Source organism: Dendropsophus ebraccatus, chromosome 3 (assembly GCF_027789765.1).
Source record: "Dendropsophus ebraccatus isolate aDenEbr1 chromosome 3, aDenEbr1.pat, whole genome shotgun sequence".
NCBI lineage: Eukaryota > Metazoa > Chordata > Amphibia > Anura > Hylidae > Dendropsophus > Dendropsophus ebraccatus.
Window position 1 is genome coordinate 5,733,447 of NC_091456.1, and position 18,239 is coordinate 5,751,685.

The following is an 18,239-nucleotide window of genomic DNA, read 5'->3' on the forward strand; positions in this document are numbered from 1 at the left end:
TTTTGTGATCTCGCACAACCACCCTGAGCGCACATGTACCTGGCCTTACTGGCAGCTTTTGTTGTTGAAGCAAGCTAAGAAAATAATGTATCATATGTATATAAGGAAAACAATGATCCAGCACGTAGCGAAGAAAGTAGCCTTTATTTTCCAATTGCAGGTAAAAACATGTGAAACACCATAGTGCAGGGACCCCACAGAGATCATATGTATGTACAGTATCATAAAACGTTTGCTTTACCACTCCTTTTCTATAGATTAAAGGGAAACGCCATTGAATTTATTTTTCTTTAAAATTAAGTCAGAAAGTTATATGGTTTTGTAATTTACTTCTATTAAAAAAAAATCTCCAGTCTTCCAGTACTTATCAGCTGCTGTATGTCCTGCAGGAACTGGTATATTCTCTCCAGCCTGACACAGTGCTCTCTGCTGCCACCTCTGTCCATGTCAGGAAGTGTCCAGAGCAGGAGAAGTTTTCTATGGTGATTTGCTGCTGCTCTGGACAGTTCCTGACATGGACAGAGGTGGCAGCAGAGAGCACTGTGTCAGACTGGGGAGAATACACTACTACCTGCAGGGCATACAGCAGCTGATAAGTATTGTAAGACTTTAGATTTTTGAATAGAAGCAACTTACAAATATCTGGCACTAGTTGATTTGCAAAAAAAATCTTTTTGCTGGAGTGTCCCTTTAATATTTAATCAAAAATGACTTGAAGCTTTAGATACTGTTCGGCGCTCTGGTGCAATGATCGATCCTCATATTGAACTGTTGTAGTAGCTTTATTTTCCTGGGTGCCAGCGGTGCTTTTATCTTTCCTCTCCGCTGGTAGCGTACTGTATCACTGACTAGGAGACTCTCCAGAATATTGTGATGTAGCCTGAAATCCGATGCTGCTTGTTGTTATTGCTCTTAACCTGATATTGTTTTATTGCTTTCAGACACACTGTCAGTGCCTCGCTGGTCCCCACAGATTCCACGCCGAGATCTGGGAAACTCCATCAAACACAGGTAATCACAGTCTATACCCAACCACAAGCCGGGAATTAAAGGGGACACACTGGGCCTATTGTTTCCAGAATTTATTGTAATAGTTCTAACCATTTTGTTACATAACGTCAAACTTACATCTCACACATTTTATTTTTATTTATTTATATTTATACATTTATTTAGTTTTTCTATATAATAACAGAACAGAACAGCGGAAACAAAGCCCACCAATAAGGCAAAGGAAATTTGGTATATTAAAAGAGCCAAGCATAGGCCGGCCATCACCAGAGGAGTTTAGATAAACTATAATGATGAAACAACAACAATCATGGCCCCTCCCACTGCGCTCACCGTCTCCCCATACACAACACCGTCATTTTAGATTCTTATTGTGTCAGTTCCCTCAGACTGACAGCTCATCAGTGATTCTAAGTTTTCCTAGAGTCCCTGCAGTATCTTTTTGTAAGTACCACAGAGTAACATAGTTTACTCAAAGTGTCACTTTAGTTTAAATTTTTTTGCAGAAATCAATAGTACAGGCGATTTTAAGAAACTTTGTAATGGGGTTTATTAGCCGAAAAATGCATTTTTATCATGAGAAAGCAGTTTGAAGGACAACAAAGAGTTAATTTACAGCTACATCACCAGGCTATCTCCTCTGAAGTCAGCACTGACCTCTCTGACCTCTGAATACTGGCTTTCATACAGCTCCCACTGTGTAATCCTTTGTTCTCTGCTCTATTCTGGTGACTAATCTCCCTCCCCTCTCCATAGGTTACACAGGGCTCGACTGATGTAAAAGAGTCGAGATTTCCTGATAATGAGCAGTGAATGAGAGAGGAGGGAGGGGGGGACCTGGGGAAAGTCTTTTTGAATGCAGATAATGGCATTTTTGCCTAATAAACCCAATTACAAAGTTTCTTAAAATCGCCCGGACTATTGATTTCTGCCACAAAAAAAAACAACAACAAAAAAACATCAGTGACACTTTAATTTCTTTTTTTTTAAAGGCTACAACCAGCTGTAGATCCTTAAAGGGGTATTCCAAGATAAAATAACTTGTCTCCTAATAAGAAATCATGGGAGGGGGGGGGGGGGGTCAGACCTCTGTACTCCCCGGTGATCTCTGTATCGGCCTGCACACCCTTTGTTTTGAATAGAGTCTTGGTTACGGCACATGACCCGAGGCTCTATTTATTCCTTATGGAGCTGCTTGAAAGAGCCAAGAGCTGTACCCGCGGCTCTAGTCAAAACAAAGGGTCTGCAGGCCGATACAGAGATCACCGGGGAGTACAAAGGTCTTACCCCCCCCCCCCCCCCCCCCCCCCCCATGTTTTCTTACTTCTCCCCTATTCTGTGGATAAGAGACAAGTTATTTTACTTTGGAATACCCTTGAGGGTGCATTCACACATACAGGATCCGCAGCAGATTTGATGGCCCAGATTTGATTTGCTTTGAATCTGCAACTTCAAATCTGCGCCATGAAATCTGCTGCAGATCTGCTGAAAGTCCTGTATGTGTGAACGCGCCCTAGGATGCATTTACATGTACCACATTTGCAGCCGATTTTACGCTGCTAGTTCTGCAATTACAATTACAGTCTATGGCCATAAAAATCCTAAATCCGCTGCGAATGTGGTACGTGTGAACACACCCTAAGGCCATGTTCACACATGGCATGACAGCGGCCGTTCTGTTACACAGCCGACGGCTGTCTGAGAACAACGGCTGTCTGAGATGTTCAACCCGGCCGGTACTGCAGTACTGGCTGGGTAAACATCACTTTTTTAAAAATTGGAATGGGGGCATATTCGGGTGTACATTCGGATGTGTCTGCAGCTCAGTTAACCTTAGCCGTCAATGTAAAATACAGCCATAGCCGCACTTTACATTGTATGCACAGTCTATTTCTTGTGGCTGGTGCTCAATGAATAGCAGCCACACAAAATAGACATGTGTGTTCCATAGGGGTTAATGTGATCAGCTGCTGTCATTAAACAATGGCCGTTGTTTAATCAAAAAATACATAGTGTGAACGTGGCCTTAAGGTAAAAGTATTAGCATGTTAAGCCCAGCTTTGCTTTACCCAAGAACTGCCACAAACCAGCCAAAAACAGCTTTTCTATGCAAATAAACATTCTGTGCGCTTCTTCCCCATCAGCGTCCAGTTCAGTTTGTCGGACGGTCCGGCCGTAACGGGATCAGGTCACTCACAGTCCACCTGTATTTTGCATTGGGAATGAATCCAAACTAACTGTTTAAACATTAACTTTATGATTTGATTTTCGCACCAGAAGATTCCCCCCCCCCCCCCCCCCGTCATATAAGAGATTTACATTATTTATTTGGTGCTTGATCAAATACGTATTAAACTCGGCCCTTCTATAAGAAGAATAAATAGATGAGCTGGATATAAGCTGAAAGATTATAGACCGGGCGACTTATATACGTATAACCGAGCTCAGGCTGAGGGGTAATGGTCCTCTTCTCTTTAACCTTCAAAATCATCAAATGACAGTAGCTGGGATGTCCCCATGTATCTGTGGTGTACCTACAGTATGTATCCATGGTGTACCTACAGTATGTATCTAAGGTGTACCTACAGTATGTATCCATGGTGTACCTACAGTATGTATCCATTGTGTACCTACAGTATGTATCTAAGGTGTACCTACAGTATGTATCTAAGGTGTACCTACAGTATGTATCTAAGGTGTACCTACAGTATGTATCCATGGTGTACCTACAGTATGTATCTAAGGTGTACCTACAGTATGTATCCATGGTGTACCTACAGTATGTATCTAAGGTGTACCTACAGTATGTATCTAAGGTGTACCTACAGTATGTATCCATGGTGTACCTACAGTATGTATCTATAATGTCCCCATGTATCTGTGGTGTACCTACAGTATGTATCTAAGGTGTACCTACAGTATGTATCTAAGGTGTACCTACAGTATGTATCTATGGTGTACCTACAGTATGTATCTAAGGTGTACCTACAGTATGTATCTATAATGTCCCCATGTATCTATGGTGTACCTACAGTATGTATCTAAGGTGTACCTACAGTATGTATCTATGGTGTATCTACATTATGTATCTATGGTGTATCTACAGTATGTATCTATGGTGTACCTACAGTATGTATCTGTAATGTACCCATGTATCTATGGTGTATCCAAATGTCTATGGTGTACCTACAGTATGTATATCGGATGTATCTAGAATGTATATACAGTGGTGTCTTGGATTACGAGCATAATTCGTTCCGGGACGGCGCTTGTAATCCAAATCCACTCTTAAACCGAAGCAAATATTCCTATAAGAAATCATAGAAATGCAGACAATTGGTTCCACACCCCAAAAATAATGATTTATTATTCTGAATAACATGTAAAACAGATGAAACAAACATTCAGAAACAGCAGAATCTGTGATATTATAGGTTACTATACAGTAATGGAGAGGATAGGAAACACAAGGGCGAACAGAGACTGCAAGGAGCAGGAAGGAATGAGCAGGGAGATGTAGGCACATACATGCAGCGCTCTCTGTCCGGGGAGAGAGGGGTTACAGCTATGGAGAGATCACCTCCACAGTCCTGTCCTCTGACTTTTCTTACCTTGATCCTCTGCGCCTTTTCTGAGATTATTGTAGTTTATTAGATATATGTAAATGAGGCAGTTTGGTGCACAGGAGGCGGGACTAAGGCTGGCCCACCCCAAGGGTGGGGCTGTGCAGTGACATCACTCTAGCGCTCATCATTGCAGATAATGGGATAAATGCTCATTAGACTGGACAGGCTGGTCTGGGGCAGATTAGTGGATCGGAGGGTGGTCCCGCCAAAAATACGTTCATCCTCAGTGCCCTTTACACTATAGGAATATAACAGCAGGTTATACATCCTAGTGCGGAAAGCAATATCTGAATTTTAAAAAATACATTGCGTGAACATAGCCTTAGAATTAAATGTATTTTTTTTCCCCCTGATTTTTTGGTGCACATTTTGGCACAATGGGCTGCTCACAAAACCCGGCAAAAAGCACTAAGAAAAGTCTCATATCTTTCCTTCATTGTGTTCTTATCTACATTCGGCACAAAGTATTAATTCTTTCCATGAATGACAATTGTAGAATTATAGCTAATATCAGGCCGATCATTCAGCCGAGTCCTAGAAGAAATGATCAGCACACAATTGACTAGAATGTGAGTGTCCCAGAGGGCGCCGGCCTCGCCCGGTCTGTACTCATATCTCAGGCATGTTACATAGAGAAGATAATAAGCACCTCGCTATCATGTTATTAATGGGCCATTATCTGCTTGGCTCTTATGATTCCGCTCTAATAGTCGGAGATTCTAAATTACAGGTTGGTGGAATAAGTGAGGTGAGCGGCCCGACGCTTCTGGCATCTTCTATAAACATGGGAGAATTACCTGATTGTAGAATAATTTAGTATGTTCACTAATTATATATTGAGTATTTTATGACCACCCCCAAGCTTCATTTAAATCTTTCCTATGTTTGCATGTATATATGTATTAAAGGGGTATTCCGCTCAAAGATAACGTTTGATATGTATTACCCCCTCTGCTCACTCTTCTGTATGCCTGACCCCTTTGTAATCAGTAATGCACATATTGCATGCAGCACAGAAAGGCATAAGGGTACTAGGGCCCAGGAAATGCTAGGCCCCGCCTCCTTGACTATTCTTATGGCCCAAATTAGCATGTTTTAGCATTAAATTAAAACCATGGACACAAGACTCCAGCAACAATCTTTTTCTTTCAGATTAACTGGTTTCAGAAAGTTATATAAATTTGTAATTTACTTCTATTTTAAAAATCTCCTTTCAGTACTTATCAGCTGCTGAATGTCCTGCAGGAAGTGGTGTATTCTCTCCAGTCTGACACAGTGCTCTCTGCTGCCACCTCTGTCCATGTCAGGAACTGTCCAGAGCAGGGGAGGTTTCCTATGGGGATTTGCTGCTGTTCTGAACAGTTCCTGACATGGACAGAGGTGGCAGCAAACTGGAAAGAATACACCACTTCCTGCAGGACATACAGCAGCCGATAGGTACTGAAAGACTGGAGATTTTTTAAATAAAAGTAAATTACAAATCTATATAACTTTCTGAAACCAGTTGATTTGAAAGGAAAAGATTTTCTCCGGAGTTCCCCCTTAAGCAAATGTTTGTCAGCGAGAAAATAAATATAAATTGTTAGATGAAAACATCTTCTAGAATCATGAGAACATTTTTAGTCTTTTCAATATGAGCATTTTTTTTAATTCATTACAAGTGTTGTATCTCATACAGGTAGTATCCTAAATCCCTCACCCCGCAGCTCAGTCCTTTAAGGGTTAACCCTAGTAGCTTGGGAGAGTCCCGCGCTCCTCCGGCCTAATACAAGGTGATTGATTTCCCTCTTTAAGAAGAGTAAAGACTGAGCTGTTCTCGTCCTACCTGAGAGCAATCTCATCTCGCCTCTCGCCCCCCGCTCCCTCGCTCATCTCCCAAGGAGGAGGATCCGGACGGAATTTGAATCCCATTTCAGCAACTGAACTATTAAGATGAGATAAAACTCTCAGCAAGGATGATAAAAAAAAATCAAATTAACCGCAGGCGCGGCGCTGGTGCAATAAACTCAGCACTTAAAATGGAAGTATTCTGTATGCACATTGCAGATAGAAGCCAATCCTTTCTCCCCGTCTTTGCATCGATAAGACGCTTCCTGCCTGAATACTGCACCAGGTTATATGAAGTGCGATATCAGGCCGACATAATGACGTCCATTCTGCACATTCTGCTAAATCCTTCATGTTGCAAAATTTAAAAGGTATTGTGGGTGGAAAATAAACCCGGGACTACAGCGACTTCATGTTAAAATGTAAATGACAGTCAGGTATATCTCTGGGGGACGTTGAAGTGCTGACATGTAAACACACTGATATGAAAGAGGAGTAAAACGGAATGGGAATATAAGCTGGGGATTGTATTGGGATACATAGAGAGGCAAACTTACCAGCAATAACCAGAACATAGTGTTATAAAAAGCAAGTGAAAAAAAATCTCAAATCGTCCTCCACTTTATTCAGCACAGTGGTCAACAATGAACACAATAAACTATACAATCCAAAATAATAAACTATACAAAACAATAAACACAATAAACAATACAATACAAAACAATAAACATAATATACCATACAACACACAACAATAAACCTAATAAACAATATAATACACAACAATAAACATAATAAACAATACAATATACAACAATAAACATACAGAACATTTAATAAACACAAAGTTAAAGCTGTTGTTTGAGATTCAAGAAGACCTCCAGACTAGGGATGGTCCGAACCTGCCGAGGTTCGGGTTCGTATGAACCCGAACGCTCAGCATCAGATTCCCGCTGTCTGCCCGCTCTGTGCAGCAGGCGCATACAGCTGGAGGACCGCCTGGAAAACTGGAATACAGCCTATGGCTATGGCTGTATCCCAGTTTTCCAGGCGGTCCTCCCGCTGTATCCACCCTCTCCACGGAGCGGGCAGACAGCGGGAATCATTACCGAGAGTTCGGGTTCGTTCGGACCATCCCTATTCCAGACCACCAGCTTCCCAAACCGTTTCCCTTGCCCCTCCATATATCTCCTCCCTCATCTCCACAACTCTGCCCCTCCATACATCTCCTCCCTCATCTCCACAACTCTGCCCCCCATACATCTCCTCCCTCATCTCCACAACTCTGCCCTCCATAATCTCCTCCCTCATCTCCCCAACTCTGCCCTCCATAATCTCCTCCCTCATCTCCACAACTCTGCCCCTCCATACATCTCCTCCCTCATCTCCACAACTCTGCCCTCCATACATCTCCTCCCTCATCTCCACAACTATGCCCCTCCATACATCTCCTCCCTCATCTCCACAACTCTGCCCCTCCATACATCTCCTCCCTCATCTCCACAACTCTGCCCCCCATACATCTCCTCCCTCATCTCCACAACTATGCCCCTCCATACATCTCCTCCCTCATCTCCACAACTCTGCCCCTCCATACATCTCCTCCCTCATCTCCACAACTCTGCCCCCCATACATCTCCTCCCTCATCTCCACAACTCTGCCCCTCCATACATCTCCTCCCTCATCTCCACAACTCTGCCCCCCATACATCTCCTCCCTCATCTCCACAACTCTGCCCCTCCATACATCTCCTCCCTCATCTCCACAACTCTGCCCTCCATACATCTTCTCCCTCATCTCCACAACTCTGCCCCCCATACATCTCCTCCCTCATCTCCACAACTCTGCTCTCCATACATCTCCTCCCTCATCTCCACAACTCTGCCCCTCCATACATCTCCTCCCTCATCTCCACAACTCTGCCCCCCATACATCTCCTCCCTCATCTCCACAACTCTGCCCCCCATACATCTCCTCCCTCATCTCCACAACTCTGCCCTCCATACATCTCCTCCCTCATCTCCACAACTCTGCCCTCCATACATCTCCTCCCTCATCTCCACAACTCTGCTCTCCATACATCTCCTCCCTCATCTCCACAACTCTGCTCTCCATACATCTCCTCCCTCATCTCCACAACTCTGCCCTCCATACATCTCCTCCCTCATCTCCACAACTCTGCTCTTCATACATCTCCTCCCTCCACAACTCTGCTCTCCATACATCTCCTCCCTCATCTCCACCTACCATCCTCCCCGTGCTCTACGTTCCGCTAACAACCTTACGCTAACATGTTCGATAATCAGAGCCTCACCCTCCGGCCTCCAAGACTTCTCTTGTGCTGCACCAGTTCTCTGGAACGCTTCTTTACCCAAAGATCTCAGACTTATCTCCAGCCCCCATAGTTTCCAGCATGTCCTGAAGACTCATCTCTTCAGGTTTATTACATTCACTAATCTCGTCTCCCTCTCTGTGATCCCTTCTCCATCCCTCTATATCCTTCTTGGTGCCATGTTCTTTCTACCTGAAACAAGACAACAGCGTGTGACCGGCTCGCCCAATCACCTATAGGCACTGTGCGACTATGTATAATGACTGGAACATCGGAAAATAAAGCACTTACTGCCTCTGGTGTCACCTCCAGTCCTCCTAGTCTGTACGCTCTTGTGAGCAGCATAGAGCACTGTGCCAGGCCTGAGAGAATATGTCTGTGCAGTGTAATGCAATATAAATCACACATATACATGGCAGCATATTAAACAAGAGTATACACACACAAAGCGAACCACAAATATATATATCTGGACTATTGTCAACAGGCACATAGATATATAAGAAGGGAACTCCAACCTAATGGCAGTGTTCTGCCTGTTCTTAGTCACTCATGGATGAGGATAGCATTACTAAGAACTTTATTAGTCCTCCGTATAAAACTGATCTTCGGTATCAAAATCTCATTCAAATCTTCAAAAAAAAAAAAAAAAAATAGATATGAGATGTTCCCTTTATGTGGATATACTGTAACCTTCCTCCTCCAAAAGCATAAAAACAGAAATGAAATAAATCTTTGTCTGAACGATTTCCTTGTTATATCTCGGCTCTATAAGCTTTTTGACTATACGGCGGCGGAGTACATGTCTATTACCAGGATGACTAATCTGTCTACCAGAGCGTTGCCTATGGGTCACCTCATTGTGCTCTTCTTCCTCCTCAGGTTCTCCACCAAGTATTGGATGTCTCAGACCTGCACCGTCTGTGGGAAAGGGATGCTGTTTGGACTCAAATGTAAAAACTGCAAGTATGTGCTTCACTTCCCGCATGGGTAGAACTACTGTGTGACTCAGAAAAAAGTTATCCCAGGGCGGTGATACTAAGGTCACATAAATATGTTATGGAGCTGAAATATTGGAGAGGAAATTGACCAAAACATTTGCTTCAATTATTTCTATCCATTGAGAAGTAGTACCTCACTCTTCTCAATAGACTTATGTGACTATATCTATATCTATTAATCACCAATAGTTGCGTTGGTTCGGCACAAGACCCGTCCAGGATATGGGTAACCTGTGTGAATAGTGCCACAGTGAATAATTGGTCAATAGTTTTTATATTTTTTCTTTGCATCAATAATTTTTATAAATATTATTTCTTTGCATCTATAATTTTATTATTATTATTTTTTGCATCAATAATTTTTATAAATATTAATTATTTGCATCAAGAATTTTAATGAATATTTTTTCTTTGCATCAATAATGTTTAAAAATATTAATTATTTGCATCAATATTTTTTATAAATATTTTTTCTTTACACTAATAATTTTTATAAATAAAAATTTCTTTGAACTTTAGCACCAAATATTTCATTTATTAATTTCTCAAAAGTTTTCTTAAGTGTACCGATACATTATCCTGGCAATGATCTTCGAGTTGTACATTGTGCACCTACGGCCGCTATTAGTAAGATTCCAGTGTATTTTACTGCTATGGAAGTAATGTCTTCTTTGTACACCCATTGCTGCCTCCCGTTTACTGCCCAAGGCTATGTTCACACTACTTTCCTTTCAGCTGCAGCAGCCTAACAAGTAGACCAAATACAATGGTGGCTCAGTGGTTAGCACTGTAGTCTTGCTGTGCTGGGACCCAGGGGCGTAACTAGAAATGGCTGGGCCCCATAGCAAACCTTTGATTGGGGCCCCCCCTACCCCAAATCCACCCCCACCCCTGACCGACCACTACGCCATCAACACACCCAGATCTACACAGGTTCTGTACTCCATATAAATTACAGTGCAGTTACATCAGGTGACTCACAGGGGACGTCTTCTCTGATCGGAGTTCTTCCCTTTTCATCATCTTCTCCATCTGTCCTGGGCCGTTATGAGAACTTCTCGGAGCCACGAATCCACAGAATCTGCCAGACAGACATATTAGGCTCCTCACACTGACACCATCCTTATCTCTATACAAACTGCACATATGTAATGGCCCCTTTGTACCCTCTTTCAGTGAGTAGCCCTGACTCCTTGTATAGGAACATATATATATATATATATATATATATATCCCTTATAGTATATGCCCCCCTCTGTGTAGACAGCTTATAGATTGCCCCTTGTTCAGTGCTCCGTATAGATGGCCCCATGTGCATCACCTATATCAGGGGTAGGGAACCTCGACTCTCCAGCTGTTGCAAAACTACAACTCCCATCATGCCTGGATAGCTAAAGCTGTAGTTTTGCAACAGCTGGAGAGCCGAGATTACTTTTGTGTAGTCCTCTTAGAGATGACCCTGTATGTTGTCCAGCCCCCATAAAGCCCCCTTATGATGTCCAGCCCCCCCCGTATAGCTCCCAGTGTTGTCCATCCCCATCCCACATAGCCCCCAGTATTATGCATCCCCAGCCCCCACATAGCCCCCAGTATTGTGCATCCCCAGCCCCCACATAGCCCCCAGTATTGTGCATCCCCAGCCCCCACATAGCCCCCAGTATTGTGCATCCCCAGCCCCCACATAGCCCCCAGTATTGTCCATTCCCTTCCCCACATAGCCCCCAGTATTGTGCATCCCCTTCCCCACATAGCCCCCAGTATTGTGCATCCCCAGCCCCCACATAGCCCCCAGTATTGTCCATCCCCTTCCCCACATAGCCCCCAGTATTGTGCATCCCCTTCCCCACATAGCCCCCAGTATTGTGCCTCCCCTTCCCCACATAGCCCCCAGTATTGTGCATCCCCATCCCCACATAGCCCCCAGTATTGTGCATCCCCATCCCCACATAGCCCCCAGTATTGTGCATCCCCAGCCCCCACATAGCCCCCAGTATTGTGCATCCCCTTTCCCACATAGCCCCCAGTATTGTGCATCCCCTTCCCCACATAGCCCCCAGTATTGTGCATCCCCAGCCCCCACATAGCCCCCAGTATTGTCCATCCCCTTCCCCACATAGCCCCCAGTATTGTGCCTCCCCTTCCCCACATAGCCCCCAGTATTGTGCATCCCCTTCCCCACATAGCCCCCAGTATTGTGCATCCCCTTCCCCACATAGCCCCCAGTATTGTGCATCCCCAGCCCCCACATAGCCCCCAGTATTGTGCATCCCCAGCCCCCAGTATTGTGCATCCCCTTCCCCACATAGCCCCCAGTATTTTGCATCCCCTTCCCCACATAGCCCCCAGTATTGTGCATCCCCTTCCCCACATAGCCCCCAGTATTGTGCATCCCCTTCCCCACATAGCCCCCAGTATTGTGCATCCCCTTCCCCACATAGCCCCCAGTATTGTGCATCCCCAGCCCCCAGTATTGTGCATCCCCTTCCCCACATAGCCCCCAGTATTGTGCATCCCCTTCCCCACATAGCCCCCAGTATTGTGCATCCCCAGCCCCCACATAGCCCCCAGTATTGTGCATCCCCAGCCCCCATATAGCCCCCAGTATTGTGCCTCCCCTTCCCCACATAGCCCCCAGTATTGTGCATCCCCTTCCCCACATAGCCCCCAGTATTGTGCATCCCCAGCCCCCACATAGCCCCCAGTATTGTGCATCCCCTTCCCCACATAGCCCCCAGTATTGTGCATCCCCAGCCCCCATATAGCCCCCAGTATTGTGCATCCCCTTCCCCACATAGCCCCCAGTATTGTGCATCCCCAGCCCCCACATAGCCCCCAGTATTGTGCATCCCCTTCCCCACATAGCCCCCAGTATTGTGCATCCCCTTCCCCACATAGCCCCCAGTATTGTGCATCCCCTTCCCCACATAGCCCCCAGTATTGTGCATCCCCAGCCCCCATATAGCCCCCAGTATTGTGCCTCCCCTTCCCCACATAGCCCCCAGTATTGTGCATCCCCTTCCCCACATAGCCCGCAGTGTTGTGCATCCCCTCCCCCACATAGCCCCCAGTATTGTGCATCCCCTCCCCCACATAGCCCCCAGTATTGTGCATCCCCATCCCCACATAGCCCCCAGTATTGTGCATCCCCTTCCCCATATAGCCCCCAGTATTGTGCATCCCCATCCCCACATAGCCCCCAGTATTGTGCATCCCCATCCCCATATAGCCCCCAGTATTGTGCATCCTCAGCCCCCACATAGCCCCCAGTATTGTGCATCCCCATCCCCATATAGCCCCCAGTATTGTGCATCCCCAGCCCCCACATAGCCCCCAGTATTGTGCATCCCCAGCCCCCATATAGCCCCCAGTATTGTGCATCCCCTTCCCCACATAGCCCCCAGTATTGTGCATCCCCAGCCCCCATATAGCCCCCAGTATTGTGCATCCCCTTCCCCACATAGCCCCCAGTATTGTGCATCCCCTTCCCCACATAGCCCCCAGTATTGTGCATCCCCAGCCCCCATATAGCCCCCAGTATTGTGCCTCCCCTTCCCCACATAGCCCCCAGTATTGTGCATCCCCTTCCCCACATAGCCCGCAGTGTTGTGCATCCCCTCCCCCACATAGCCCCCAGTATTGTGCATCCCCTCCCCCACATAGCCCCCAGTATTGTGCTTCCCCATCCCCACATAGCCCCCAGTATTGTGCATCCCCTTCCCCATATAGCCCCCAGTATTGTGCATCCCCATCCCCACATAGCCCCCAGTATTGTGCATCCCCATCCCCATATAGCCCCCAGTATTGTGCATCCCCAGCCCCCACATAGCCCCCAGTATTGTGCATCCCCTCCCCCACATAGCCCCCAGTATTGTGCATCCCCATCCCCACATAGCCCCCAGTGTTGTGCATCCTCAGCCCCCATATAGCCCCCAGTATTGTGCATCCTCAGCCCCCATATAGCCCCCAGTATTGTGCATCCTCAGCCCCCATATAGCCCCCAGTGTTCCCCTCTGATAAAAATAAACAAAATACAACTCACCTAACCACACGCTCCCCCGTCGGTCGCCGGTCTCCTCTTCTCTCTTCCTCCGACCAATAAGCCGCTCCCTGCTGAAGTCCCAGGCAGCGCCATCACTGAGCTCAGGCTGCGCCCCGGTGGCTGGGACTTCCTGTACAGGGAACGCAAACCGGAAGTCCCAGCCGCCGCGGCGCTCAATGATGGCGCTGCCCGGGACTTCGGCAGGGAGCTGCACATCGGGCGGGGGCCGGACGGAAACTCTTGTGATCGCAAGCAAAACGCTGCTTGCGGTCACAAGAGTGATTGACAGCGTGGGAAGCCTATGGTTTCTCGCGCTGTCAATCACGACACTTAACACCCGGGAGGCCCGCTCGGCCCCCGGGTGCTTCAGAAAGTCAGCTCTGGGGGGCCCAGGCCACGGGCCCCCTGGTGCCAGGGGCCCCGTAGCGGCCGCTATGGCTGCTACGGCGGTAGGTCCGCCCCTGCTGGGACCCTAGGTTCAAATCCCACCAAATTTACTATGTTAAGTGGTGCGGAATCAGTTGCTCTTGAAATTGGGCCGTTCTACTGTGTGTGAACTTGACCCAAGGCAGAAGATTAACATAGCGCCTACTTGTTTCTGAAGGTGAAGATGAGCAATTTTTGGTGTAGCTACCCTTGGGTGCTTCACTCCTGCTTGTATTATTATTATTATTATTATTATTATTATTATAGGAGCACAGAGTATTAGTGGGAGGATTTGGCAGGTAGCCGGTCATTGGTCACTTTGGTGAGGGCAGTCTCTGTGGAGTGATGGGGCAGAAGCCGGATTGCAGGGGTCAAAGAGCGAGTTGGATGAGAAGTGGGAGGATAGGTTATGGGAGACATGCTGTTCCAGGAGTTATGATGCATTTTAGCTGAAGACCAGTCCCCTGTTTCTGTACAAAGGTGACAGAGCTGTAATACAGACCTTTATCTTACATATTCCAGTTTTTCTTTTAATTATAAAGCTACAGTGAGAATGTTACTTTTCCTTGTAGAATTGGAATGAAAAGGAAATAGTTACAGGGCTACATGTGGTATTGTTTCCTGACCGTACGCGCAGGTCATTAGCATGGATGTGTGAGTGGTAAGAAAGCCCAGACAAGGAGCCTCCACCATCCGCACCCCCGTGTGGCCTGTTATATCTTCCTTTTGCCTTTTATTTTCACCTTCACACTTCAAATCTAACAAATAAATCTAATGGCAAAGAACAGTCGGCAGCGCACCACTAAATAACAGGTCTTTTTTCCCCACTATGAAGTGCGGAGACATCAGTCAGACGGCTGACTCTGTTTTGTATTTGGAAATAACCTTCACAAAGTTCTCAGCGGCTCTGACTATAATAGAGGGAACTCAATTTCCAACATAAAAATGAAAACGAGGACAGAATCAATCTTGAAAGCGATAGGTATTTGATCACACATACTTCCCCAACTACAGCACAGTCCTATTTACTGGACAGGAAAACTCATCCAAACCCAGCAGCGTGGTAAGTGCCGTCTGCACCGGCCATAGGATGGGAACCGTAAAATCATATCTACAATTACAGCGACAAGCGCAACGCAAATTAAAAATCCACTCCATAGAAAAATAAAAAATGATATTTGGTTAATGTTATTGATTTTCTACTCCAGCGTTTTGCTGAAACCTGTACATGATAGAAGCATATATGTAAGCTGGTACACTGACCTACATATATGCTTGGACAGGGGTGGCAGCAGAGAGCACTGTGTCAGCTTAGAAAGAATACATTACTTCCTGCAGGACATACAGCAGCTGATAAGTACTGGAAGACTAGATTTTTAAATAGAAGTCATTTACAAATCTATATAACTTTCCGAAACCAGTTGATTAAAAAAATCTCTGGAGTACCCCTTTAAGCTATCTCTGCTATGTGGTGTACTATAAAGTAACATTCAGCATGGTTTACTTATTCTTAAAATATAGTCCTATGGGTCACATATACCTTTGTACCCTGGCTAGAGATCAGCGAACCTGCAGGGAGTCCGGGTTCACCTATTGCTGCATTCACATTTCCAGGCAGTGGGATTCAATCTCTCATGTGTAACTGCTAGAGATGAGAGAACCGGGTTCGGGTTCGAGTCGATCTGAACCCGAATGTTCGGCATTTGATTAGCGGCGGCTGCTGAACTTGGATAAAGCTCTAAGGTTGTCTGGAAAACATGGATATAGCCAATGACTATATCCATGTTTTCCACATAGCCTTAGGGCTTTATCCAAGTTCAGCAGTCACTGCTAATCAAATGCCGAAAGTTCGGGTTCGGATCGACTCCAGCTGCTCCAGGGTCGCTCATCTCTAGTAACTGCACATTTATCTCCTGGTGCTCTATGGGTCTCCTGGTGCTCACCGGGTCTCCTGGCGCTCTACGGGTTTCCTGTTGCTCTACGGGTCTCCTTCTGCCCCTGGTGCTCTTCAGGTCTCCTAGTGCCCTATGGGATTTATTAATGACTTATTGTAATTTTCTGTTGACTTACGTTTTACTCTTTATACCAAGAAGTTCATTATGTTTTTCTTTCTTTTTTTAGACTAAAGTGCCACAACAAATGCACCAAAGAGGCCCCTCCGTGTCATTTATTAATTATACATCGGGGAGGTAGGTATCCTGTTGGCACAGATATCTCAATTGTCAATTTCAGCAGAATAGTAACCCCAAGGTTTTCATTAAATGTTACAACTTATTGTTCAGAGAATCTCCGTGAAATAAAGAGAATTTATTGAACATTGTGATCCTGAGAGATTTCCCTTTCCTATTTTGTAGGAAAAAATCCAACCATTGTACATTGGACGTCAAGCAGTTGAAAGGGAACACTTATTAAGAATGTTCTTGATCTGCTCGGAAATTATTGAGAAATGAAATTAGATTATATGTAGTTTTATGCAATTGAAAATTAACCCTATGTACAGTAATAAGCAAAGTCATAAGCCATAAAGAGAAGGGAAACGAGTACAAACTGAAAAGGTGTCGATCTAATAAATGGGAATATTTTTTGGCCTCTACTGTTTAGTGACCAATCTAGATCTCCAGTTGAAGGGCTATGTGAGTTTCTATAAGAAACCAATGTTAGTTTTGGCTACTACCAAAGGGAGTAAAAAAGTTTTTAAAGTTTTTAAAATCTTAAGAGGTCCCGCAACTTATGCAGTTTATAGTACTGGTATCTTCTTAACAGTCAAAGGTATGATAAGATAACCTCAGACGATTCCTAGGTGCAACTAAATACTCCCCCACTTTTATCCTTATACATCTTGAAAGATCACAGTGATGTCACCGCACAGGAAAAAGGAAGGAACCTGGATTATACACACCAGGATCTATAGTGATTTCCCACAACAAGAATAATACACAGGGATGTCACAGTACAAGGATAATAACCACAGTTACTGTACAGGTAATAACCACAGGGATGTGACATTACAGAGATCCTGCTATTACAGTACGGTAATACTGGTCATATAACCAAACCCAAATAACAACCACAAAGTGGTCACAGTACAGTGATACCTCTCTTCTGGAACTTAATTGGTTCAGGAAGGCAGTTTGAGAACTGAGCAGTGTTTTCCCATAGGAAATAATGTTAATGAGAAATTGGTGGTAAGATGAGAGATGGTGGTTCACTGCCTATACTACTACTGTACTGTATATGCACTCCAGCAGTATTATACAGTACAGGATGGGAGATGGTGGTGCACTGTCTGTACTACTACTGTACTGTATATGCACTCCAGCAGTATTATACAGTACAGGATGGGAGATTGTGGTGCACTGACTGTACTACTACTGTACTGTATATGCACTCCAGCAGTCTTATACAGTACAGGATGGGAGATGGTGGTGCACTGTCTGTACTACTACTGTACTGTATATGCACTCCAGCAATCTTATACAGTACAGGATGGGAGATGGTGGTGCACTGACTGTACTACTACTGTACTGTATATGCACTCCAGCAATCTTATACAGTACAGGATGGGAGATTGTGGTGCACTGACTGTACTACTACTGTACTGTATATGCACTCCAGCAGTCTTATACAGTACAGGATGGGAGATGGTGGTGCACTGACTGTACTACTACTGTACTGTATATGCACTCCAGCAGTCTTATACAGTACAGGATGGGAGATGGTGGTGCACTGACTGTACTACTACTGTACTGTATATGCACTCCAGCAGTCTTATACAGTACAGGATGGGAGATGGTGGTGCACTGACTGTACTACTACTGTACTGTATATGCACTCCAGCAGTCTTATACAGTACAGGATGGGAGATGGTGGTGCACTGACTGTACTACTACTGTACTGTATATGCACTCCAGCAGTCTTATACAGTACAGGATGGGAGATGGTGGTGCACTGACTGTACTACTACTGTACTGTATAT

The 18,239-nt window shown here is 45.2% G+C and overlaps 1 protein-coding gene across 3 annotated transcripts in view; it reads left to right on the forward strand.

Annotated features, from left to right (window-relative positions):
* Window positions 1-18,239, forward strand: part of KSR2 (kinase suppressor of ras 2) — a 304,420-nt gene that overhangs the window by 190,854 nt on the left and 95,327 nt on the right. For all 3 annotated transcript variants that reach the window (XR_011362254.1, XM_069963967.1, XM_069963968.1), the window contains exons 6-8: window positions 942-1,011; window positions 9,680-9,763; window positions 16,385-16,452. Coding sequence is in view for 2 of the 3 variants with exons in the window: in XM_069963967.1 (XP_069820068.1) it covers window positions 942-1,011; window positions 9,680-9,763; window positions 16,385-16,452 (222 nt within the window). In the remaining variant the exon portion in view is untranslated. The remainder of the gene's footprint in view (window positions 1-941; window positions 1,012-9,679; window positions 9,764-16,384; window positions 16,453-18,239) is intronic.